This window comes from Prinia subflava, chromosome 9 (genome assembly GCF_021018805.1).
Source record: "Prinia subflava isolate CZ2003 ecotype Zambia chromosome 9, Cam_Psub_1.2, whole genome shotgun sequence".
NCBI lineage: Eukaryota > Metazoa > Chordata > Aves > Passeriformes > Cisticolidae > Prinia > Prinia subflava.
Window position 1 is genome coordinate 8,707,501 of NC_086255.1, and position 26,850 is coordinate 8,734,350.

At 40.1% G+C, this 26,850-nt stretch overlaps 1 protein-coding gene across 2 annotated transcripts in view; it reads right to left on the minus strand.

Annotated features, from left to right (window-relative positions):
- VTI1A (vesicle transport through interaction with t-SNAREs 1A) overlaps positions 1-26,850 on the minus strand; it is a 260,355-nt gene that overhangs the window by 3,462 nt on the left and 230,043 nt on the right. For both annotated transcript variants that reach the window (XM_063405310.1, XM_063405309.1), the window contains exon 8: positions 1-837. This exon is cut by the window's left edge and continues 3,462 nt beyond it. Coding sequence is in view for 1 of the 2 variants with exons in the window: in XM_063405309.1 (XP_063261379.1) it covers positions 744-837 (94 nt within the window). In the remaining variant the exon portion in view is untranslated. The remainder of the gene's footprint in view (positions 838-26,850) is intronic.

The window sequence follows — 26,850 nt, forward strand, 5'->3', positions numbered from 1 at the left end:
TCAGTACATATATCAACACTGGAAAATTCAAAGGAGATTCAACAGCTGGCCTGTAGCCACAACTAAGTTTTAGGTAAGTGATGCATTGTCATGACCTTGATGAAAGTGGAATTGCTTTAAATAAGCAGAGAAGAAAGCTTAACTTTAAAGAAAATTTGTTAAATTGAGTTTTGGATTTGCATCATGTATTAAGCACCATCCTAAGGTTGCTCTCTTTTTAAAACTAGCTACTGTTCTTAACCAGGTTACATTGACTACGATAATGCATGATTGGGAGTTAGTCACAGGAGACAGGTTCACTTTCTACATCATTTGGTCTCTGCTTTACTTATATTCTAAATCACAGAAGGTCAGATACTGCTTGATATTCATACACCCTGCACAGCACAAGGAAAGTGCAAAGACCCCTCTTCCCTCATGAAACTCTGGCAACTCACAGGGTAATTGTCTGTGGGTGAATTCGGCACACATTAAGTCTTTTTATACCAGAACAAGCCCTCACTCCAACAAATATTAAGATCCTGACAACACTCAGATAAGGACAAATATGTAAGAAAAAAATAACCCCACACACCATCAACTATGCCATCAATAATACAAAATATTTTACACCACTTGCACCTGAGTTGAAGAGTGGAAAAGAGAGGGAGACTCTGTCAGTGCAAGAGAATGATTCATGTGACCACTTTGTCTTAATTACTCAGAACAAGCAGTTTGTTGCTGTTTAGTGAAGAACAAAGATATCAGCGTCCCCTGACAGAAAAATAAATAGCCATCATGGTGGTGAAGATGATGATGACTGCCAGGATAACAATCAAAATCCGGTTTTGGATGATCCTGGAAAAAAGAAGAGACAAAAAAATTGTAGTGAATAAAACAAAATAAATCAAAGTAGCAGAATATATATAAGAATTATAAAATGAGGTGCACAAAAAAGCTGGAGAAAAGACATATGCCCACAAACTCAGTATTTTCTCTACCATTCTGTGTATCGTGATTATTTTTTACTTCTCCCAATTTCCAGTGCTTCCAACCCTATCTTTATGTAGCTAATATATCCAACTTCTGTATTCAAGAAAGAAGTAGACTTTTCTGAATTATGCATACATTTATATACATATTAGAATAAATGAAATAAATTATGTTCCAATTTATTAACCTTCTAAGAACAAATGAAAAAAACAGTGTTCAGTCAATGCAATCCAAGCAGGGTGGTCTGTAATAGTAAATATCATTATATTTTTTAAATATAATTCTGAATCTTCTCAGTGGTTTTAATCTGAAAAGAAACAATTTATTAATTTTCAAGGGATTTTGCTATTAAGGAACAAGATTTCAAGGAAACACATGTCAATGAGATACTCACTTGTACTAAAATACCAAGGGAAAAGTACAAAAGATAGTTTTGAAGAAAAGGATGATATAAAGAAGCAAGTGTCAAACTGTGAAGCTTATGTTGTAAAAGCATCTCTTGTCTCTGTAGCATACCTTTACTTATGGTAATAGGCAATGTTACATTTCTATGCAGTATGAAAAAGAACGAGATTAGTGAAAATAAAAAGATGCCAGAAGTAGAAAATCCTAATATTTTTCAATCATTTTTTCGGAGAAATTCCTGCTTCTAAAATCAGTCATCACATCACTTCAGATTTTTCCTAAAATTAATAGGTCAATTAAAATTACTAAACCAAGAGACAGTAGAATTTGAGGTATTTTACAGGAGAATTTTGGATTGTAAGAATTCACTGTTTCTTATTTTCGCAGAGAAGGAAGAATATTTTCATAGGCTCCTCACAAATAGGAACTTTTGCAAAACATACTTGTACATGAATCTTTTCATCAGAATTGGAGAGGTATAAGAAAAAAATCCAACAAGCAAATGCAAAGAAGCACCCCAAGTTATATATTTTTTCTCATGCTTCTGCAAAACAACCCAAAATCTTCAAGAACCAAACAATGGTAAGAAGAGGTAAAACTGTGTTTTGAGAAACATCAGTCCAAGTACAGCTTGGAGACAGGGAGTGTAATGTGTTCAAATGAGCGTATTTCATGCAGTGAAAGAGAGAAGAAACTCCAGAGAGCAGAGGGGAGATTTTCTTGGTAAATGTTTTTCATTTGGATGCGGGTGGATATACATATAAATTATACTGGAAAGTGTAAAGAAAAATGCAGTTTTAACCAACTCCAGCTCTCTCCTTGCTTACCCCCCACCTAAAGGAAAGGCAGTAAATGGATGGATGAAAACTGTCACATCAGACAGACACCCTCCCCTGTGACACTCTAAAAGGACTAGCTCTCTATCCTCCTGACAGGTTACAAAATGATCACATTTGCTGACACGTCTTCCGCAAAACTGCTTTAGTGTTTGTGTCCACTTTCCTAGCAGGAGATGAATGGGCTGCTTTGTCCTCATTTATCACTTAAAGCTGAACTAAGATCTGTCTCGTTTATTTTTCCCTTCCTCACTAGAAAGGCTCAACCACAGCATTAATTCTTTCGCGATGACAGCTAATTCAAACTTAACAGGCAATATTTACTCTGCCAAAAGGATGAGGAGGAGGGAGGGATGTTTCTCACTCTTCTTTTCCTAAAAAAAAAAAAAAAAAAGTGTAGCAGACTAACAAAATAAAGCTAATTAAGGGCTTTTGGTTCTTGTTGGTTTGCACTTCAATTTAACACCTGAACTTACAAGCTTCTCTTTTGTGGTGGGGTGTGACATTCTCTGCCAAACACCTGATAACAAACGATTTGCCCAGGCAAATGCATGAAAACCAGAATATATATTTACTCACTTGTCCTCATCACTCCTGAAAGGACACTCAGCAAAATTGAAACTCAGCAGTGAAATAGATTAAAAGCAGGAAAACTCTTAAAACATTCAGCCTTAAGTAATACACTGTGCAGCTGGCTTGACAACCATTTTATTTGTGGGATGTGGGCCCCAAGGCATCCATAATGCTAATTTACAAAGGATTAACTGTGAGTGAAACTCGCTTAATCTAACACATAGTTAGGCAAAGGCATACATAACATACTGAGTGTTTAAATCAACTCCTCCTATCTCTGGCCCACCGAAAAAATCACTGCATCGTCTGAGAAGCAAAACTAAAGAAAAACAAAAAAGAAGGATCAAGTCCCCCAAATGCCTTATTTTTAATACCCTGTCAAGTACACACCTGACTGCAAGATTATTTAATCAGTGTCCACGTCTCTGAAATCCTTTTCAAGAAAACACTGAGGGAGGCAAGCCACCACCTGTATCTGCTAATTGAAGGTTCACTTACGGTGTGAATCTAGGAAATACATATCAAAGTTCAATTTCTAGGAATCTGAATTAGTCTGCACAGTGCAGCAAAAGAATATCATATTAAAAGGAACAAATTAATCATGAAATAGGATGGATGTTATCAACAGATTCCTACACTGAAACATTATATACTTTTAATATTCAAGCCCACAGTTAAAGATTAATTTTATATCTTTAAAAAAAGAATAACATTGAGTTTTACTGTTTTCCTTTCAAGTGAGCAAGTAAAATTAAACTAACTGCATACTGCCCAGAGGATGGGGCTGGCAGGAGAATGACAGAGCTGCTTGGCAGCAGCAGGGCAGTCCCAAGGAGGACTCAGTGGTGCCTGTTGAAATCTGAGTCTGGGAGCTGCTGCTGAGACAGAGAACACAACTTCTGGGTGTCAGCACATTTCAGATCTCAAAGCCAACAGGCAAGGATGACCCTTCAGAGTAAAGAAAAAACGAAGAGGAAAGGGAGTTTGGAGTGATCCAAGACAGTCAAGCCAGCTCACAGTTGTAGAACAATGGTTGGCATTGGCAGGACCCATCTGTAGGGAAGCCTATAGTACTGTCACAGCCAGACACTGCCAGTGGGTATTGCTCTAGGCAAGGCATCAAGGAATTTAAGTGGGGGAGGGAGTGACAATACCAGAGGAGAAGAAAATGGGGCCTAACAGTCACTACAAAAAAATCCCAAAGGCTAACATGCTCACAAGAAGCAGATGATAGTGTTTTATCTCTATTACACCTTAAATTCAACAAAATCTGGTGAATGAGGAAGCCCAGATTTTTCTTTGAAAATGCAAAGCATGTTTACAGGGTAAATAATTTAGGAAAGAATATATACTTGAAAGAAGACACCCATTGAAACATCCATGGCTAAAATGCCTGAAGGCAAAAACTTGTGCATTTGCATGCTGCATTTTATTAAGTTAGCACACTGTAGCTTTAAAAGAATGCATGGCCAAATTAAGAGGAATGTGTGACTGAAACATCAAGGATTCCTCAAGTTTACATTATGAATCACAGTGCTGTTGATATGAGATGAATTAACCATTTAGTTGATGCAGCTTAGGCACTGAATTCACACCAAGTTCTGCTGGAGCCCTGCTCGAGAGCTCATTAACAGCCAATGTCTACTGTTCCTTTCATACTCCAGGCTCTAGGAGCACAAGGGCTCATTCTACTTTGAGTTAGAAGAGACGAAAAATCTGTGCTTTTAAACCAAGCTCCATCTAGTTTATTATGGACAGCAGCCCGAAATATTTGGGTGCAAAACCACACAGAAACCGTAACTGAAGCAGACACAAGGGTAATGTTAACTAAGAGCACTCTGGACTAACAACAGTGCAGAAAGCACATCCCTCTCCCCTCGAGTTCCCTTCTGCTCCACCTTTCCAGATGCCTGACCCTTTATCCTGGCTTCTGGTCACAGTGCCTGATCTCCAGCCACTGCTGTGCTCGGGGGTGTCTCCAGCCAGTGCCAAATTCATGGCACCATCTGCGTTTGAGGATCACATCCCTGCTGCACAGGGCAACCACGGCTCTGCAGAACAGGTCCCACATGTGCTACCAAACACTGATGTCCCCAGAAAACCTGGTCCCCTCGCTCCTGCCCTGGCAGGAATTGTGCTGCCTTTCCACATTTCAAACCCCCAAAGGATTGGCGCCTGTCCGTAGCTTCACTCACACACACACACAATGGGTCCAACTCTGTTTGTGCCATGTTTGGATCTGCTCCGTATAAACACAAAGCAGCTCCCGAATAAGCTTTTGCAAACCTTACATTAAGGATGCCAACCGTGTTTAAACCTTTTTATAAAACTGCATTCATTAGCAGGGGAGTGCACGACATCTATATGGGTTCAGCCTGATGTCTTGCACATGTCTTAGTGCCTGATTGACCAGCATTGAATAATGATGCCTTGCCATTAAGCACTGATGGTACAATAACAATTGTCATGAAAATTAGCAATCACGGTAACATGTTAACAAAATGCAGGATATAAACGAACCCGTGCAGACTCTGGGTGCATAAAGAGTGTGTCCTTAACTTGAGGACTACAAATAAAATACTGCAAAAAATTTCCTACAGAAGCTCAACTCTGACACTGATACAAACACAAAGAAAAAAACAAAACCAAACAAATGCCTTGGGGGATCAGTTAGCACACATTCATTACAACACAGGGCTTTATTCTTAAAGGAGGCATCTTGAAAAATAGTGCCCTCAAGAACACAGACTGATTGATGGCAGAGCACTGTCCAACAGTGTTTCACTGTAATATGTATTTATGATTTAACTAGAAGTGATTCCTATCAGTTTACTGGACAGAAAGGCTTGTTCTCTGTATGCAAAATCACATCTTAAATGGTCACTTTGAATACTTGGCTACTGCATTTTTTGTGCCCTTTTATTTCTGATTCGCAGTTTTTGCTAACATGAAAGAAAATAGGTGAATGAGTGGCAAGTGATTTTTATGTGTCCAATATTCATGTGCAAATCAGCAGATTCAAACAACTACTAAGTGTGGGTCTAGTCATACAGGCAAAAACGTACCAGGCAAAATTAAATGTGCATTTAAAGTAATATAGCTATACTCACATAGCTTCTGGACAGACACAATTATTACTATATATAAGGACATGCTTGTTAGGATGAGTTTTCAAATGGAAGCACTAAACCCCACACAGGGGAATAAAATGTTATGATTGGTAAAGCAAAGCCTTAGATACATAATGATAAATCTCAAGTTCAGGGTATCTGGGAGCTGTTCAATCATTCCCATCTTCAGGTTTAAGAATGCTTTTCTTAAATAAAAGCAACTGAAAAGAATGGGACAGGCTGTAGCAAAAACATAAAGACATGGCAACCTACTGTAATAAAAAAGAACTCTGCCTAACAGAATTATAGCTGGCTGGAAGTATCTGACATGAGACATTTTTCATCATTAATGACTGAAATTAGCAAACAGAAATACCAGTGAAAAAAATACCTGCACAACTTGCATATGAGTCCTTGGCCCTCTTCTAGCTGACCATGAAAAAGTGAGGAATTTGGAAAACACTCAAGTATTTTCCTCTTCCCCACCACAAACCCTGAAAATAAGTCCAAGTGTTTATGTTCTCAAGCCAGAAGACCTAATTACATTGTAATTGACATTGTATATTTAGATATGAAAAGGGGGTGGTGGAGAGGGGATGGGACTCCCCATGGCTTACTGGGGACAAAAAGGCCACACTTCCTGAGGTCCACCTTCAGTCTGCAGACTGTTCCCAGCAGAAGCCTCTTTTGTGTTCTCTGAATGCCTTCCCAAAGGTTATTCTTTGTAAGAACTTGGGAAAATCCATTAAAAATGTCTGAAAACTGAGCAGATAATGAAATGAAACCCTCAAAAATTGAGGGCTGGAGAATAAGAAAGGTTTTTTCTAGCTGATTTTCTAGCAGGGTTTATTGAAAGAGTCAGGCCATACAGGCACCCAAGATTTTCTGGATAGGGCTGAGGAATTGTGCAGTGCTATGTCCTCTAGCTTTAAAGTTCAATCTTAAGGACTGAGGCTGTCTACTTGTAATAACATGGATACCAATCTCTAGTTATAATATTACACTCAAACCACATCAATGTGTTTCCACCTGGGCCCTGAATGAAAGAATGAGTCATGTAATAACAGGTGCAGGGAAGTAGTCACAGTATCCCACTTTAAACATCTAAATTATATCTAGCTAATCTCTCTCAGCTCCCTGGATACATAAGCTGGAGTCCTGCTCTGAACCTGGCCTGCCTTCTCTTTCTCCTGGCCATATATGCACCCCAGCAGTGCCTGTCAGCTAGGTTAGCCTGCTAGGTTAGGTGCCTACAACATAGGAATGAATACCTCTAAAAGCTTGAACATGAGGCCCAAGCAAGAAACCTTGCTAGCTCTGAAGGCAAAAATCACATAGAAAGGCATTAGCATATTGCAAAGGGTGTGTAATCTCCCATTAATCAGAAATATTGCAGAGATGAAACTCACCAGTGAAGCAGAAGATGCTAATCAATAATTAGCCAGTAAAGACCTTGATCCATCATCTCCTTTTAATGGATCCTATATTTGCACATTAGATTTTGACCAGAAGTAAATATACTTTTCCTTTGACAGTTTTTCTGGAGGAGTAAAAGAAAGGACATCGCTCTCTTGGCTGAATGCCTGCTGAAACACATTGGCCTTCCTTGACTCTACTATGTTTTTACCTTGCTGTGTCATCTTCTGACAATATTGTCATAAGGATTAAAACTTAAAATTATTTTCGTTATATCTGATAACTAAAACATTTATGATTTAATTCATAATAGAAATCTTGCAGCACATTCCAAATGAACACCATTGGAGTATAGTGTTATTTGGTAGCCATCAGGGTTATCATGGCCTAGGAAGGAGAGAGATCTACAGGAACAATTGGAAATCAAATGTGGTAACAGGGAAAGCCTGATGGAAGACCTCATACATGTGGGACTAAAGGTCAAAACACAAAATGGAAGGGTGCTGAAAATCTTGTCCTAGCCAGATTTTTTTCATTGCTTATTTTTAAAACACATGGGAAGGCATTTCTGAAGGATGAGAAGTATCCTTCTGCTCCTGAGAGACCCTGACATGGAACTTTTCTCTACATGGTTTTGATGCAACTTCAGCCTTCTCCCATCTCCATGTCCCCTCGTTCCACAGAGGGAATCAATTAGGTTATGACTGCCACTAGAAGGCATGGAGAGGCTTCTGGGGCCACGGAAACTCACCGACCAAAATGGGAGAGGGACTAACTCATTTCATGGAAAGCACAGGCAACACCAGATCCCCTTGGCAAGTCTAAATGACAATCACATGCACTGTGGCAACTGCAAATGGAAGGAGTCAAGGTTGTCTTAATCTCCAGCCAGCCTTTCTCAGGGTACTGAAGTATCAAGAAGAACAAATCACGCATTTAGTCACCTGAGCATGACTAAGAACCATAGGGCTTAGCAAACATTACAAGAGCTTTAGCAAGAGCTCTGAGGGAGGGTGGATAGCCCAGCTGTCGGTGCAGTGGCATTCTTCAGCACGTTGGGTACATGAAACCCTGGTCCCCAAACAGTTAACAGGAAAAAAAAAAGCCCCAACCCCCTCCTCAGCACTCAAAGCTAATGCAATTATTTCTCCAGCAGAGGAAATGTATGCAAGCTATAAAATGACAAGAACGTACATGATCTCATATTGGCTTTTATGATAAATATGGTTAAATTTACATTCTGTGCAATTTAAGGAAAACAAAAATGTCAAAAATCTGCATCTTATCAACTTCCATGATCATTAGAAGCCACTAAAAGATATATCTTAAACAGATGAAAGGAAGTAACGTCTTTCACCCTGCCTCAATTTAATTAATGACTAATCTACAGGTTTTAGGTGTGACAAAGCTGGAGACTGGACACACACACTCTTCTTGCATAATTTTCTTATTACACCATATTTGACTGGGCGTCTTTTTGTATGGCAAGTTTCCTACAATTGTCTTAACAATATTGACCTCTTTTGTTAAAACCTGAAGGCATCTGCAGCAATTGTTCCTGAAGATGTGCTATCCAAAATGTTACCATTTCATGGCACTCCTTGAATGATAGAATAGAATTTTTTTTGGTATATATTCATTTTTTTTTCAAATGCTATAAAAGAAAGGAAAACAATCATGGCTAAGGCCATTTGTGAGATGGCATTAAAAGAGCCTACTCTGAGACAGATAAAAATAATGAGAATCTTTCTGTCAAGAAGGATTTAGAAAATATCACTAGCATTATTAAAATTTAATTTTTTACTGTGCTTTTTGGTTCCCCCTTTTCCAGTGATAATGAGCAGGACTGCACACCTCCACAATGCTAGCACTTGTTTTGAGCAATAAATTCAGCCTTCCAGTCTGAAGACATTTCAGACAACAATTTTGACTGCTATAGGCTTATTTTTCAAGCTTTTCTGTGCTTTGAGTCTTCCTATAAAAACCAGTTCATAAGCTAATTTTCCACAAGGCCAGTGGAACAAATAAAAATCAATTTTTGCCCAACCGGTTCAGAGAAAACCTGGGAACAGTGAAGACAGAACAGCGAAAAATAAAAAGAATCAATGTATTCACAAATGGTTTACCTGATAGAGAACTATCAAATTAGTTGTCAGGAGATACTTGCCACTATGAAACTATTTTCTTTTCAGCATGTTGCAGTATTTCTATTAGGGGAGCAGAGGAGCCTCTACTTTGCCATGACCTCAGACACCTTGGTTTAACAACCACGTCAAGCCTCCAAATATTGGGTAAAACCACAGGGCACAAAGTCTGAGTGCAAGAGCCCCTTGCAGGTCTTGCAAGCAGAGTGACCTGCAAGCCCAGCTGGCTTAGGGTGGGTGTAAGTCTTCATGATCTCCTGGAAGGCACAGAGATTCCTGTCTCAGTGAAGGCATGGAGACATCCATGACCTCAGGGCAACCTTGTCAAGAGGAATTTGGTCCATCAAGAGAGGGAAAAAAATCATAAAAAACACCGCCCAGACTTCCTTCCTCTGCTAAAACCCCAAGTGTTCAGGAGCACACTGAAGACTAAGCAGTTTAATCTCTTGGACAGCAGAACACAAATTTCTCCAAAGATGGGAATCCCATTTGTAGACTTCAAAACTTTCAGAATCTCAAGGACAACTCAGGGCACAGGCTTTAATATCATGACCCAATTAATTTCATCATGTTCACTAATTGGGCAAGTGTTCCCAAAACTGCCATACTGAGAAGGGATGGGATAGGTGCTCATGCCTGTCTGTCTCCAGCCAGAAAAGTATGTCTGGAAAATTGATTGAAGAAAAGAATCTGCTTTTTAATACAAATTAGCCATCACTGTGTGGAAATAAAACAAATTTATAATTTACAAGCTTAAATATTAAGGAAGCTATTTTTAAGTACCTATAATCTTCACTCTGGTATGTAGCATTTTATACACTCCTTTATTTTTATGAGTTGGCATTAGAATGTGACTCATTTTAACAGAAAAAGAAAGATTAACTATGTTACTCTGAAGTAAAGCTGCATATTGCCTATTTAAAATATTGTAACATACCATGGAGACATCATTTCTAGGGCCAAACAAAACATTACTCAATGAAAAAATGGCACGAAATATAAAATATTCAGCAGAGGAAGGGTATTTGGAGCTAAGCAGATTCACTGCCAATAAACAACATCACAATAAATAGTGGGCATGCAGGAAAAATAAGTATACCTGCTCTTCACTATTTGAGATGTAACACCTTAGTGTGGGAAACTAATAAAAATACTACACTTCCACTAAGCACATGCAGGGAAAAAACTAAAACCACCACACATTCTGATTCTGAATCTCTTACAACTGATGCTAATTTGCTTATGATATCTGCCTGATTTAGAGCTAATCTTCTGTAAATTAACTCCTAATGCTGTCTGAAATAATCCTCTTAATGCTGGTCTGTCTTGAGTACTTTATATCAAACACCATGAAATACACAAGCACACACAAGGCGTTCAGCATCCCCAGTGCTGTTGGCTGCTCAAGAGTATTTGCTGTGCCGTGAAGGAGCAAGCAGGGTGCAGAGCTGTGGGGCCCTGGGGCAGCTTGGGGACGGCTCTGGTTGTCCCCTTGGAAGGGGACAGCAAGGCAGAGCCGTGCCCCACTGTCCCCTGGCCACCAGGGAGAAGAGGAGGCTCTTTGTCTTCTGGCAAAACGGTGCAGGCAGGTACAGCTCCATGCTCCAGAGCTCTCACCTCCAGCAGCACATTGTAATGAGAAAAAGTAAACTGCTCAGGTGTAGAGGTTTCTGAGCAATGAGATCTGTGTTAAACAGCACTAATTATCAGCTGGGAGCCTAATCTGATAACGGGTTTGAGAAGACACAGACAGACAGTTCTGTTTCTTCAGTGGAGGAAAATATTTTTAATATTTTCAGCATTGGCCAGCTGAATAATTATTGTCAGTGCGCCTGTAACTCTGTATTCAAAAATATATTTTTTCTGCTAAATCCACTGGAACAATTATTTCCCTCAACATTAATTTAATGATAGAGCCAAAACCCTAATTGATATTGGTGAGCAATGCAATACGAACACATTATTTTCTTGGGTTTTGAAACATAAATGGCAGACACAACTTTGACTGAATGGACATCTTTATGTTTTAACAGACAGTTTACTGGCCCAGACTCTTACATATAAAAAGCACAATTCCAAAAGCAATACATTTTTAATTGAAAAATTCATCTATTTTTACTATGTACAAGTCACTTTGTCAAGTAAAGGGCTTTAAAAACTATTTCAATACATAGAACATTGTTTAGAAATTATATTCTCACCATAGCAAGTGCTTAGAGGAGGCTATTAAAAGAAAAAAAAATCTATTGTTTAAATCATACTTTATTGGAACTTGCTTTTTTAATATATTAAAGAACAGATAAAGCACAGTGATCACTGAGCTGTATGTGTCCAACAGCCCTTCAAGAGACTTGTGGAAATGTATAAAACAAGCAGTGATACAATCCTTTGCCAAACACTGTCATAAATTTTTTATTTGGCAGCTAACATTCTCACTAGCTTTCTTGGCAGCAATTGGGACCTTTAGCAAGAAAGGTGCAGGAGAAAAATACCTTGTTTAGAGATGTTTTCAACACTTTCTGGGATTTTTCAGAACTTCTGCCTGCAGCATATTTTACAACCACAGTCTCCAGTCACCTGATGAGTGGGTGGTGGTTTTAAACTTTTTTTTTTAATATAGACAGCCTACTACTTCCCTCTGGCCTTCAGCCTAGGATGTGTGCGTGTGGAGTGGGGCTGTGTGTTCCACAGAGATACAAGTGGTTGCTCCTCTCTGTCTAGACAAAAAAACTTGAAAATAATATCAGAATGTACCTTTCATTGCTCCTGATACTATCTGTATCTTATTCCTGGGTGACAGAGATAAATGAAAGTCAAACATATGCTGATTACTTCTGCATTTTTCTCAGGAGATATCTGCAGAAGAGCTGGTCATAGATGCAGCTGCCCTGGCCAGCCAGTGGGTTGCTGAGAAACAGAATTGGGAAATAGATTTCTGTGCCCAGGTCCAGAGGTTTCTTTGTTTGTTTGTTCCTTTTCCTTTAATATGCTGAACTTAACATCTGATGTGTTACCTTCCTCCATGAGCCCAGATGTGCTGATGTATGTGTCTTACCAATTCACTTATGGAAAAGAGATTCTATATTTTGGTATTTCATCATTTCAGAATAAAAATAAGATGAACCTACTTTACATCTCAGCAACTTCCTCCAAAACTTTCACAGCGTTAAGATACATTTCAGTTCTTCACATGAACAGAAAGGAAATAGTTCGTCTTCAACAGAGGTGGACCAGGAAAAACAACTTGTCCTTATCTGCCTCAGATGAAAAATGCTGGAATTCAGTTTTAGACAGCACAAATTGCTTTAAACGCAGGCCCAATTAAAGTAATGCTGCTACAATTACAAACACCATCTAGAAGGCTTCCCCACAGCCTGTGCTCCAGTTTTGCCTCTCGTGTTTACCAGGGGCATCACCCCTGGAGAAGGTTTCAGAGCCCACACAGACATCTAGTGGCAGGTGAAAACACTGCACGGTGGCACCGCCACCTGGCACAGCTCCGCGGGGACCTGAAGCCATGCCAGGGGAGAGGTGAGCTGACTTTGCTACGACTGTGGATGGGCAACCAAACAGAGAAAGATGTGCTCCCTCTGTGCCATCCCAGCAGTCACCGTGAGACAGCTGCTCTCGAGGCAACTCTGGCTTCCCAAATTTACACTATTACTGATTCTCTTCAATTGTATCAGAGCTCTTTTTGTCTTTCTGAGTACCTTTAAATGTGTCTCTCCTTGCTACTATTTTATTTTACTTAAAAACTGCAGAGGTTTATTATGCAGCATCGTTTGAAAGGTTCTCTGAGCGTGGCTACGCGCAGTGCAGCTGACTGGAACGCACCGGGGCAATGAGATTTTACAGACAGCAAAACACACACGATGAGAAGGTGCAATCAATAATAAATTCTAAATGGTTGGAGGAGGAATATGACTTGCTCCACAGTCTGCATCAATCAATGGAAAGATGACTAAAACTTCAGTTGGGGTTTGAGTCGCACATCTGCAAAGGAGATCAAGCGCCACAGCTCTGCACAGAGTTGTAAGAGCTCAGTGCCCTGATTCTGCTCTGTTACACCATTTTAAATCAAGCAGTACTCAGTGGTGTCATAACCCTGTACATCTGTGTCAGACCCTGTGTTGCAAGGACAAACTTGATGCCAAGAATGCAAAACAGATGTTGCTTTCCTAATGTTCTCTTGTTGCCCTTTAAGTTGTTTTCATGGGGTTCTGTTTTCATTTTGGGGAGCAAAACAGGTCGACAGGACTTTTCAGAGGGCATGCTGGAGGAATGCTTCTGCATCTTCCTTTTTATTTTGTGTGCATGTGTGAATATGCAGAGGCTTTGAGCCACAACTGGGAAAAATCTCTATTTTTTTTTTTTAAGCTTCATTTGAGCTATGCTCAGTTCCCTTGGGGCAAAGTGAAAGGTAGCTATTTGTGGATGGGAAAAAGGGCTTTTGTGAACAGCAAAACTGCATCACCAAATAGCTTAAGAAAAAGATTTTTTGAAGTTATTTTTTACTACTACTTTAAGAGGAAACAGGGATAAATATATCTTTTTTGCATGTTGACTCATTAACAAATTTAGCAATAAACACCTTGCAATTAAGTCCACTAGTTTACTGCTGCCCAGAAGTTTCTCAATACTCTTTGCACAGAAGGTTTTGGAAAACACAGAACTAAGAAATGGTGAAGGCAAACCCAAACAGCTTGCTCAAGCAAATCTAGCCAAGGCTTAAACTCACTTCTGAACACTGAAATTCGAGATGCTGTATCAAATAAGCAGCTCTTTTTCCCTGAAGAGAAGAAACTGGGTGTAGCTAACCTAGTGCATAATAGGTTTATTCTCATTCACAAAACAGGAATTACTTTATGGCCCCAAAGTAAAACTAGCACAGAAATATACTGGCAGATTTGCTGCAGATGTGTGTTGTGACACGTATGCAGGGAATCTGCTATTAATCACACGCTAAGATTTTAATATTATGTAGGGTAATGCAGGCAATCATTATGGTGGAGGTTCTGGATGCATAACAGCCTAACCCACAAATGGGACTTATAAATTTAACTCATTTGAGCTCACTCTCACACTGCACCAGTTGAATTCCCTGGTTCATCCCCCCGCTCTCCACTACATACATTTATTTCAATATCTATTGTGCCTCTCTTTTTGTGCTTGTGCTCCGCTTCTTTTCTTGAGACACATGACAGTTGTTGGGGAAAGTGCAGCTTTTCAATCCTCACGTTTGCTGGACTATGACAGGAATGTTCTTGTTAGAGGGGCTGTTTGTGAGACCCCTGGACACGGACCCAGCACAGGAAACAGTCTGGCTAAAATGCTGGAAAAGCCATTCTTCACCTGAATCCTTCAAAATTTGTGTCTGAACATAACTAGAACCTATGTATCCATACCCGGGCTAAGATTACTACAGACAATTATACCGTGGAAATGCATTATTCTGACAAAGCAATCAATCACGTTATTTCTCACAATTTCAGTTCACCCCTAAAATTTTCCTTACTTCCAAAGCCAGCTGGATATTATATTACTGAAGCTGTTGAAAGGGTGTAACACTAACCATGAAGCCAAAGGCCACTAAAACTATGCAATGCATAAATTTTTATTGTTTGCTCAGCATTGAAATCTCATTAGGGCTCATAACTCATTGGCGCACTGCAAACATTTGCATCTGCTGATCATGAGAACTTCGATGGAATGCACACCTTTGGCTAATTTACTTGTTATGTTTTTAGATGAGACTGTGTTGCTTTTTATTTTCTTTTAAAAAGTCCTTATGCAGTTGTAAGTCAAATGTCCACTTTTTAAACTGAATACATGAAAACTTTCATTTGCAGTTTCTCAAGGTTGTTCTGTTGCTGGCAATGTTCATGATCATCATTTTACAAAAGCTTCATTTGACTTAGTATTCAGGGTAGTCATTGTTTGAAAACTGTGCCCCATAGAGCATTTCACTTCATTCATCCTTTCTGTTTTATGCAGCCACATTTTAATTAGATTAAAATTTGTCCTCCAATTAGCTTTCATTAAAGTTTATAGATTACAGGAAAAATCTCCACTGAGTTGTGCTTCAAAACTGTGCCTTAAGTTTAAAACGAAATAGCTGTGCAAATGAAGCTATTATGAAGATTATTACTATGCAAAAAACATCAGTCACTTCTTGGTTTACTTATACATTTAACTCTGTAATTCATTTTGCCAACTTCAATACCTCTGTGTTCTCCAGAGTAGTCATCATAATAATACCTTACAGTTACAGGATACCTTTCATTACCAAGATCCTTAGGGGCCTGATTCTGCATACCAGTATTCCTGCTGAAGTCCCTGAAACTATTTAAGCAAGTGCTCCTTGCTGCATGTGAACCAGAACCCAAGTACAGGTCAAATCCTGCTTTCAGATACCCACGTAGCGTCACTGCTGATCTGCGCAGCTCGGAATGCAAACCAGATATGAACATTATGTAAAAAGTCCTCCTGGGTGAGCTGTGGCAGCTGTTTAATGGTGCACGGTTACAGGACTCACCTCTGTAAATGAGGGGGCGAGGACAGATACTTCCCCCCCCCAGTTAAAATTGCAGAGAAAGCTGAGAATGTAATTATCCAAAGAGGAAGCGACTCCACAGGACACTTGGGGCTGGGGCTGCATCTCTGCTGTCACTCACGTCTTCAGATGTGACATTGCCAAGTATCAGATGCCCAGTCACTAATACCTCCTGCACATGCAAATCTACTATGTGCTGAAGGCAATATAAAGTTTACAGTTCACCAGGCTTATCCTACAAGCAGACATTTTTTCTGGAGCAAACTATTGGTGGAACACAAGGGACTCTGTGTTGGAGCAGGGCACCACGGAAAGGGATCTGTTTGCAGGAAATTCTCTCCCAATTGCAAAAGCTATAAATATATATATATAATTTAAAAAAAAGAAGAGAGACAGATATGCAGCTAACATCTTAAAACTAAAAATAGAGATGCTTGGGTTACAGAAATATGGATCTGTCTTTGTCTAGTAACGTATTTCTGATCGGAAGAACACAGTAGAAAACAACTACTTTACTACAAATGTAATGTAGTTCATTAGCATGGGAGAATTACTTCAACAAAATGCAGGAGTGTAAAAAGCAGTTTTCCCTATTTTTCATGTGCTAATTGGTTGAACAACTACTAGTAAGTCTTCACATCCCTGTGGTAACTAGGGCTATTCCCACTTATCAGATGGCAAAAGTAAAGTTTAAGGGTGTCAAAGGCTAGAGGGGAATTTATAGTTTAAATGCTCTGACTCAAGCCAAGACCATGTTTCCACGATGCAAAGCAAACAGCAGCAATACTAATTTTAGGGGCCATGCTCAAGGCTGTCCCTTCCTCCACCTGTGCTCCTCCTCCTGGTGTTCACTTCTGCCATCTCGTTACAGTGTGCCAACCTCACATGTGCTGACTCAACAGCTTGTGGGTCCATGTGATGAATCAGATCAAGGAATTGATCCAGGATAAAAAAAGAAAGAGAAAAATGAGAAGGGTGGAGAGGTGAGGAGAGATATTTTGCACTAGATCATTGACAGGAAAACAGAAGTGCCCATGTAAACAAGACAGCAGCTGGATGCAGCATAGGGGCAGTGAGTATTTTTGTGGGCAGGAGACCCTGATGTTGATGCTGATGGTTTTGTACCACAGAACTGAGGTCCAAACCATTCTGAAATCATTCCATTTTTGTGTTTTAACTCCTTTATAACTCTTCTCCTGTTTACCTCTCTTTGCCTGGTTTGCTCTGAGGAAGAGCATAGTTACTGCTCACTACCTTTGCTCCACAAATTTGCACAAAGAAATTCAGAAACTGCAAGTATTTGACTTTCCGCAATCAAGACCTGGAATACCAAGTTTGCCTTCTCACACTGACTGTATTTCAGAAATACTGCTCCATTTCCTCAATAGAATTGCCATGTTTCATAAAATACAGACAAACTAGCCATGTTTTATGTCAAGGGAGCATTTACAAATAGTTTATAAAGGATTTAGATGATTAACCATATATTAAGACAGTTAATCAAATTTAAGAGGCTATTTTAGAATTCTACAGATCAAGCAGTTATTTATAATCCTTGTTATTGCTTTCTACCTTACAGCCAACCCTAATGCACACCATTAGAATATTCTGCTAACTCTTTATCAATTATTTGTGTTAGCAGAAAAAATCCAAACAACCCCCCCCCCCCAAAAATCCTATCGTAAGGAATAGGTTAGATAATTAGGACATTGAGACTCCTAGACTAAATGAATCAGACCCAAGAATCAAATCCTTGGAGATAATTAGCCTCTGCCATGATTTAGATACTTCAAGGTCCTTAAAAATCTCAGCCCTCATCGCTGTGTACACGGGATTTAGGCAATTTTAAAAAGCTGGCAAAGTGTCATCTGAAAAGTCACAAATGCTGCAGTAACTGCAACAGCTGAGGAACACGTATTTTCTTCAAAAAACCATCAGCATCATGACAGGCTGCTTAAAGCTTCAGTGCTTCATGCTGGTTGGGAAAAAACCCAGACAATGGAAAACTTGAGGAATGTTAAATTTAACTGTTATCCTTACAAAATACAGTTCAGCTCAGTTAGAACAGAATGAAAAATTATTTCTTGTCATTTTATTCAGTCATTTGAAGCAGTGTCTTCTCTTTTTCATAGTTTTCACTTGGTACTGGGCATATAGAATGTTTTTAATGAAGAAATAACTACAGACTACTTTTTATTGTGGCATGATTTATATAGTTAAAAAAAATCTGTTCTGGAAGTATAGTGTATTTGGTGCTATTTTTGCCTAGGAATGGAAACTCGAACTGGAAATAGAGTCATTCATTCACACTTACAGGATGACATCCCGTTGACAGGCATGCAAACTTGGAAAGGTGCTACGCAGTCACTCTTAAAATACTACACTATATTTTTTTCCTTCTAAGCTTCAATTAAGAAAATGTTATGGAGGGATCAGTACTTTGTGAAGGCTAAGGGTTCATCATTTGCAAGAGATCCTCTTTCAGAAGTACAAAGACAGAAAAGTCAAGGTCCTAACTACTAAATAAACTGTTTTCACAACAGAGCTGGTACATTCAAGCCCCTCTGCAGTGAGGTGCTGGGCAGTCAGGAGTTCTGCTCCTTCACACTGCTCTCAAAGAGCATTCCCCAGTCCCATCAGAAAGGTCATCAATCCTTCCTGCCAGGTAGTCCATTCTGTGCCTTGGTTGGGTTTTTTTTTCTCAGTTGAGGAGAATAAAAATCATAAAAGGTGTGAGAATACGGTTGAGGTAGATAAACTTAGAGATTCTAACAGAGCTGGAATGCTGTTGGTGCTAACAAGCCCTGAGCAAGTGATCTATGTCTGGCATGCTCTGCCAAACAAACTGCAATTACAGAACACCCAAAAATAAAACAAGCAACTTTAAACCTCCTGAATGTGTGAGCCTGGGCCTAAGAATCATATTTGCACTTGCTCCCACAGGCTTGCATCCAAAATGCACACAAAACTGGAGGGACGGTTCTAATGGGAAGGAAGGAAGGAAAGTTTCCATTTGAGACCTGGCATTTTGGAATGGCAGAAAGAGCAGCTGACCCCAGAGGCTTTTGCCCCTCAGTGTCAAATTCCTACACGAGCAGCTCGTGAGACTTCGGCTGTATCATACCCGAATCGAAACGTCAGGGCTCGAATCCACACCACAAGTCATGCTCTCTGAAACCGAGGTATATAATCCTCTTGGCTTTGCATTCTGTTGGGCTTTTCCACCCTTTTGCATGCCTCTGCAGTGCCAATCGACATGTGCTTCCCCTTTTTGTCTTTCAGAGAAAACCTCAGCTAGGCCCAAATTTTAATGATTTCAAACGATGCGCTCTGTAACTTCCTTTGCACCAGGCTTCCTTGTTTTCTGCTGGTTCTAAAAACCCCCTTTGACCCGCTCATAAGAACACCATTTCTGTTTCTGTCATCCCAAATTAACAAATGAATGAGGAGAGGGAAACTCCCTTGTCACTCCAAACCTTCAGCCTTCAAGTCCCCCTGCCTCATTGCAGCCCTGGTGCTCTAAAATAAAGGGAGCATTAATGGGCTGAAATTTCCATGGGACATCGGCACTTACTTAAATGATATTCTGAATCGTGGGCTAACTGGCAGTGGGCAAGGGCAGGTATTTACTTCGTGCAGTCTCTTAGGATACAATGGATTTATGGCCGTCAATTCTGAACAACACCACTATTGTCTCTTCACATTCTATCTGCCTCCATTATTCATTTGTGTTGATTTTGATTGATGAAGACACTTGAAAAAAGGAGGGGAGGAAGGAGGAGGGGGGAGAGGAATACTTCAACTGTTTCGTTTCTAATTCCTGTAAATCTACAGTTCATACTGCAAGAGTACTACTCAAAGAAATGTCAATCCTCACATTTTGGTAAGGGGTTTTCCCTTTTACCAGTCTCTCTCCTTTTTGAAGGAAGTGGGGTGCAAACAGTGCTTCCATGACATACCTAATCACCATAGGGGTGGCACATCACACTTCAATCAGCCAAGAAAATCAATGTTGCTTTTTTAATGAGAAAGTATTAAGACTTCTGCAAAACATCTTTTGCATATTTAACATGTTTACTTCCTACACCACAGATAATTAAGTTTTACAGCTGGCTTGATATGTCAAAAATTTGCTCAGACCACAGGCTGGAACCCAAGAAGAATAGATAAAATTTCTTCATTCAAAGTGAATTCATCTGCTACAACTGACTGTGTGGTAGTCATAAATATAAAGCCCAGCTTTGGCTTACTTGATTCCAAATATATGATATTTACTGACCTCTCATTAAAATATCCTGATGGAATACAGATTATGAACTACCTAATACATTTCTTTCCATGGGAGGCAGAGTCTGAGCCCTGGGGGTAAAGAGATTCCTGAGAGTTGTTTAAATTCAGTTCACTCCTCTCAAAGTTTTAAATGAGCTTCTGAGCAAGCACTACAAACTTGCCAGGCTCTCTGCTTACTTATGGAAAATAGAAGAAAGAAGGAAAGAGAAGAGAAGAGAAGAGAAGAGAAGAGAAGAGAAGAGAAGAGAAGAGAAGAGAAGAGAAGAGAAGAGAAGAGAAGAGAAGAGAAGAGAAGAGAAGAGAAGAGAAGAGAAGAGAAGAGAAGAGAAGAGAAGAGAAGAGAAGAGAGAGAGAAGAGAAGAGAAGAGAAGAGAAGAGAAGAGAAGAGAAGAGAAGAGAAGAGAAGAGAAGAGAAGAGAAGAGAAGAGAAGAGAAGAGAAGAGAAGAGAAGAGAAGAGAAGAGAAGAGAAGAGAAGAGAAGAGAAGAGAAGAGAAGAGAAGAGAGGAGACTGGCACATTCACCACATGTTTGCATCTCTCCTGTTCAGAGATTTCCCCTAGCACATGCTGACTTCAACATTCAACAGACTGCCTGTAGCCAAGGGAAGCCAAGTACCCTCCTGAATATTTGGCCACAGGATTTCCTTACTAGTTCCACCCCTTTTTGCACTTTAAATAGTATGAGCTATAATAAAGCAAGAGAAGTAGTGAAAAAAAAGGACAGATAAATTTTTAATAAACTGCATCAGATGTCATAGTCACTAACTCATTCAAAAATCAAACCCCTCTGCTGAAATTTTGGTGTCTAAAATGTTAGTGTTTTAAAATGACTGCAGGCTCGGGAATAAAGCTTTGTTATTTCCTATTATCTCTGAAAATGTGGGCTTAGAAACACTACTTACAAAAGAAGAAAACTTGACTTACAAGAAGAAATAGGTGAAGGGAGGAGGAGTCTGTGGAACTGCTGAATACACAAAAGCTTGCTGCTTGACCACTCGGTTCGTTTTACAAAGCGTAATTACATCTGTCTTTTTATAATGTTATGTGGTTCATATTATTACTTTCTGTACCATCTTTCAAGTTTCAAGGGAGTAGCCTGCTACTAACTGGTGTTAGGAAGAAACTAATTCTAATTACTCAGTATTTCTGCAGCTCCCTGAGAGGGATACAAGATGTGTGCAAAATCATCCGGTTCTGTTTTTGAAACTCCTGTCTTCACAATTTTGACTTTTCAAAACGATCTGCTCTTAATATAACATGAGTTGTCAAAGGCTGTCAAATAAACGATAAAACTCTCAGGAAATAAACATCTCTCCCCTAGTAGGTTTGTATATATTTCTGCAAAAGTAAAGAATTCTAAAAGTAAATAAACACATGGGAGGATTAGAGAAGCAATAAACAAATGCATTTCCTCATTTTGAATTTAAGAAAATAGGAGCCTCTTTCCAGCCATTGCCAGGAAATACTAATGCACAGAGGTGAAGCTTGTATTAGTTAAAATATTATTTCATGCTAGGGCATACGGACATGCATTCACGCATACATGCACACACTGCACATATATCCCAACCAAAATTTAAATCAGGCTTCTACTGAGCCTTGATGGATTGATGGCAGAAGATTTTAAGGCACTTTTAGACCAACACAGGCACAGGGACTCCTTGCTGCAAGATGATAAAGACAACCTTTTAGTCCTAATGAAGGAGTTTACAGGATTCCTAATACCTGCACCCCACCTCACTTCTCCCGCAGTCCTGCTGAAAGCTTTAAAACAGTCCCCAGCACTAACATGGTACAGAGCCTGTTGAACATGCTGATCTGCTCATGATTACTCTTTGCCACTGTAAAACAATCTAACTCCTCAAGTGAATGGAGTCTGTAGCAACAATGGTGTTATTGACTTGTTGCTCCAGCTCTATTTAGTTATTACCCTCGAGGCCACAATCAATAGACTTTGCACCAAGTCAGCCTAATAAATCCCAGGCTTTCACTGGAGCTTTGCCAGGAACTGCTAGAAAATCTATGGCAGTCAAACACTTAGAGTATGAATAACATAGAAAGCTGTACTGACAGCTGTATAAATTAATTAACAAGGAATGTTCTTACTCTTTTAAGAAGATCATAATGCACGTTTACCATGACTTAAGGAGTCACAGGTAGAACAACAGAAAAATTACCTTTGTGCTTACATATAAAATAAAAACCAAATATGATTAAAACGAAACAGCTTCAGACTACTTTTTCCTCCCTATCATTACTGGACACACAAAAATCTGCATTCGCATTACTGCTGTGGCCATTCAATTATTCCAAGTTTGATTTAAAAAGGAACTGAGCCCAGCAGCCACTGACCACTCAGCCCAAATGGTGCTGGCATTTTAACCGGGTGAGTGCTGACTGCTGTGTGCTGCTATCTGCAAGCGGGGCTTAAATCACGTTTGTAACGCAGCGGTTAAAACAGAAACAAAAGGAAGGGGGAAAACAGTTGTTCAAGAAGTAAGAGGTTGGTCACTAGTGAATTCCAGGTTCTTTCAGTTCCTCCTGTAATAAGCAAATATTCTGCAGACTCAGCTGCGAGGCGCCTGATCGCGGTGTCCGGAGACGCGCTAAACCCACTGTGGCAAGAGCTTGGTGCCAGCCCCGGAACAAAAGAACCTCCTTTTTGCACAAATGTAACAGATCAATAGGCTCTTACAACTGATTAGTTGTCCCAGTGGTACTTTCTGGGAGCATTCAGCTTTCCTAATGAGGGTCACTGCTTTGATGGAGAGCGAGGAGGGGCTTGGGCACCTGCCAGGCTGGCTCCCCACCAGTGGAGGTGGGCACAACCTGGGGCAGAGACCAACGCTTGAGACCGAGCTGTGGCAGCCTTTGACTTCTAGGGAAGAGAAGGAAGGCTTGGGCAAAGAGGCAGAACTAAGCCATGCAGTTAGCATGGGAAAGATGAACTAAATCTGTCCTGGGCCTGGGCAGAACTGATCTCATGAGCGAGGTGAGGGAGGTCCAACTAACCTGGCCCATCTGAGGAGGGAGTAGCGAGCAGATGGGGCTGGGGGTGGCACAGACACTTTTGAGTGGAAAAGAAGGAGTGATCTTTCACCACCCACAACCGAGGATGGACTTCAAGCAACCCCGAGAAGTGAACAGAAAGACCATTGGCTTTCAATAATGGATGATCATTTTGCTCCTTTTGGGCTTTAGGAGCTCTTAACCTCACTGGAAGCAAGGAGAAATTGCTTTTTTGTTTTTCATTCGGATGAGCAGATTCTCAGGAATCAACAAGGGAAAACCCATAAGCATAAGCTCATCCTGGGATACTTGGTTTATCCATAATTTCTAAAAGAAGGAAAACCCTGGTTATTTAACTTGATAAAGAAAGGGGTCACGTTGGGATCCCAACCTACAGGAAAGGGCATGGGAGTGCTGGAATGGATATATTCTGAACATACTCTCACCCTAAAGATGGACAACCTCCCCCTGAATGGTTGGTTGCCATAGATTTTTCAAAAAAAATAGATTTTAAATGGTCATTTTGATACTGATTGTTATCAGCAGAGAGGAAGGGATTAGGTTCATTTCACAGCTCTCAGTTCCTCTCCTCTGTGGACAAATGCATTCAGTCTCAACTTTTAAAATCAAAAGTAGGGCTTTCAGGAACTTCAATGTTTCTAAAGGATTTAGGAAGCAATTTCTACTGAAGTTTCCAAATTCTGTTTAAGTCCTCCTGCCCCAAAAGGACTCATGAGCTTTTTTGGGGAAAAAAAAGTTATACTTTTCATTTAGAACATGACCTCAAATTTGAGGTTATTTGATTGCTCCTGAGTGCTGCTCTTCCCTTCTCCCTTCCATTCCTTTTCAAATATACCAAATTACTTTGTTTTAAAATACTCCTTTGTATAGAGTCATATGTAAAGCATATATGCATCAAATAAAAGACCTGCTTGGGAATTAGGACATATTTTCCAGAACAGATAGTGAGGTGGAGAGCCAGAGTTTCTGAGCGCTCAATCCTGTGAAAAAGGCCTAATTTTCATTATCAGATGAATATTTGTCCTTTTAAAACATAACTTCTCTTCATAATAAGGTCAATTTCAGTACCCAAAATTGTGTCATCAAAAGCACTATTCATATTTGAAAATTTAACATTCAGAATTCACTGAAAGTAATTTGAACCCACCAGGGATGCACCTGGGGCCTTACAGTTCTTCTGGCAATGTACCATCACAGGTGACCATATGCCATTGTCTGGCACCTTGTTAGCAAAATGGAGTTACTTTGTGTTTGAACAAAAAAATCTGCACAGTTTCTGGGTCCTGGGTCATCCTGGAGGTTTCTTGTGCCATGTGACTGTTTTTATTCACCAACTTTGTGAAGACTCAGTCAGTGACTGTGACATGTTGATGCAGTTTTTGTAACGAGCAGAGGCAAAAACATCCCTGTATTTTTCAAGCAGCTATTTCAAAGATGGTATCTAAACTCCTACACCTTTATTTTGTGTGTGCAAACATGACAATGGAGTTCAAACCTCAGCACGTGTGCCAATTTCTGACCTGGCTGTAGCACACAGGACACAGTAAGGCAATGCTGGAAACTCCCAGGAGTGGAAGGCAGAAACTGAACATCCAGGACCTGCCAAAAGCAACAGTGTTGGATCTAGTGCTGGCATCCTTTTTCTTTCTGAGCCAGTTTTGCAGCAAGCTCCACGATGCTGTCAGGAAGCACTCTGCTGCTGGAAGCTGCTCTGCTTTGCTGATGAGATTTAATACTAAGCTCCTGTTCTTTTGGGAGTCGTTAAAGATCCTGAGATAAAAGTGAATCTCATTAGCCAATCTTAAGAAACTCATACGAAGAGGGGCTGTAGAAGGAGAAATAGCTGTTTATGAGCACAGCAATGCAGAATTTCATTAAGTTCTTGCTCATATTCTACATCTGACCAATACAGAAGAAGACAACTACAGAGACGCCAAGGATTCCAAAGGATTCCCAACCTCTCATTTCCTAACATCTTCAGAAATACTAATTATCAGCTTCACAGCATTATCCAGCCTACTTGCTTTTTTCTTCACTGCTCAGCTTCTTGACTGAGGCCCCCCTGGCCTCACTGCAGCCAGCTCTACCCACAGCTGGCACAGCTGAGCTGTGCTGTCCTCAGCCCTCTTACCCAAGCCACAGTGCCACCCTGGCTGCCTGTCCACCAGGAACTTTCTACAGTGACACCCACAGAGCATGAAACAGCTCCACAACTTGGGTCTGCTGTGCAGTCATACTACTTAATTTTTTAGTAAAACTGACAACCTTTAGCAATCACAGGAAAAAAACCATACAATTATTTTAAACAGACACCAATCCAATGTAGGCTAAAAATCTGACTTTCTTTTTTCCCTGTTCATCATACTGCTTGCAAATCCCTCTCCCCTCTTCACAAACTAATTTGATGGTCTTACTTTTAAGCATAGAAACAATTGTCCATATTAATAATCAAATAACAGTATTTTTCTCTAATACCTAGGTTTTTTCACTTATACATGAATAAGTACAGTAATTCCCAGGCATACAGCCACAACAAGGCAGAACTTCCAAAAAATTGCATCACTCTTCACAGCACTGCCTGCTACACTACTCTGCAATTGCTTCTGCTCCTTGAAATAATCCCCTCTGAAACGGAGTTCTGGAATTTGGCGAGTGATAATCCCAAGGGGTACCACAGTGATAGCCAACTATCCGTAACCAATAAAAGTAAGCTTGCCAAAGCATCCTCTTCCTCTTTTTAGTTCTCTGATTTCCATATTCTTGAGAGCTGGCCCAGGAACCCTGGCCAACAGCAGACAGCCATATCATGGCACAGATTTAGAGGATGAGGAGTATAAATGGAAATACAGAGCAGTTGAAAAATTACATTTTAATTCAATTTTCTGAAAAACAGTCCCTCACTTAAATGCACTTTGGATGAAGACCATAAAAGTTGTACAGCTTCTCTGGCTGCTTTTCTAAACTCGAATGTGTGCTATCTCACTTTAATCTTAACTGCTTCTTAAGGTGATAACACCACACAATGTGGCTCTAGAATATATAGGCCAAACAAGGAGCAGGAAACATTTTTCTTTCCAGCAGGTCTGCAGAGGTATAACAAAAAGAAACACTCTTGAGCACTAGACTAGCACCGAACATAAACGATAACATTGTACAGGGCTGAGTTTTCAGTGATTTGTTCCTTTCTACCAAATGTTCTGCAGCTAATTGGCTCTGGAAAAGAATCTGTGCAAAGCTGGTATGGCCCAGTCTGCTTTAATTGGGGTGGTGCCCACCAATAGCTCCTCAGGATCAGGGCAAAGGCGTCCCCCCGCCAAGCGAGGCTCTTATTTACTCGCGTCGCTTCAAAATCTCTCCATCAAGATTGACTGGATCAACCCAATCTAAATGTTTTGATCTGTTACATATGTGGAAAATGAGATACTGGCACACACACATAAAGCAGCTGTTTTCTAAGTGCAGTCCTTTAATGGCCTCAACACAGAGCACAAGGCAAGTGAATTAGTCCTTGGCCAATGGAG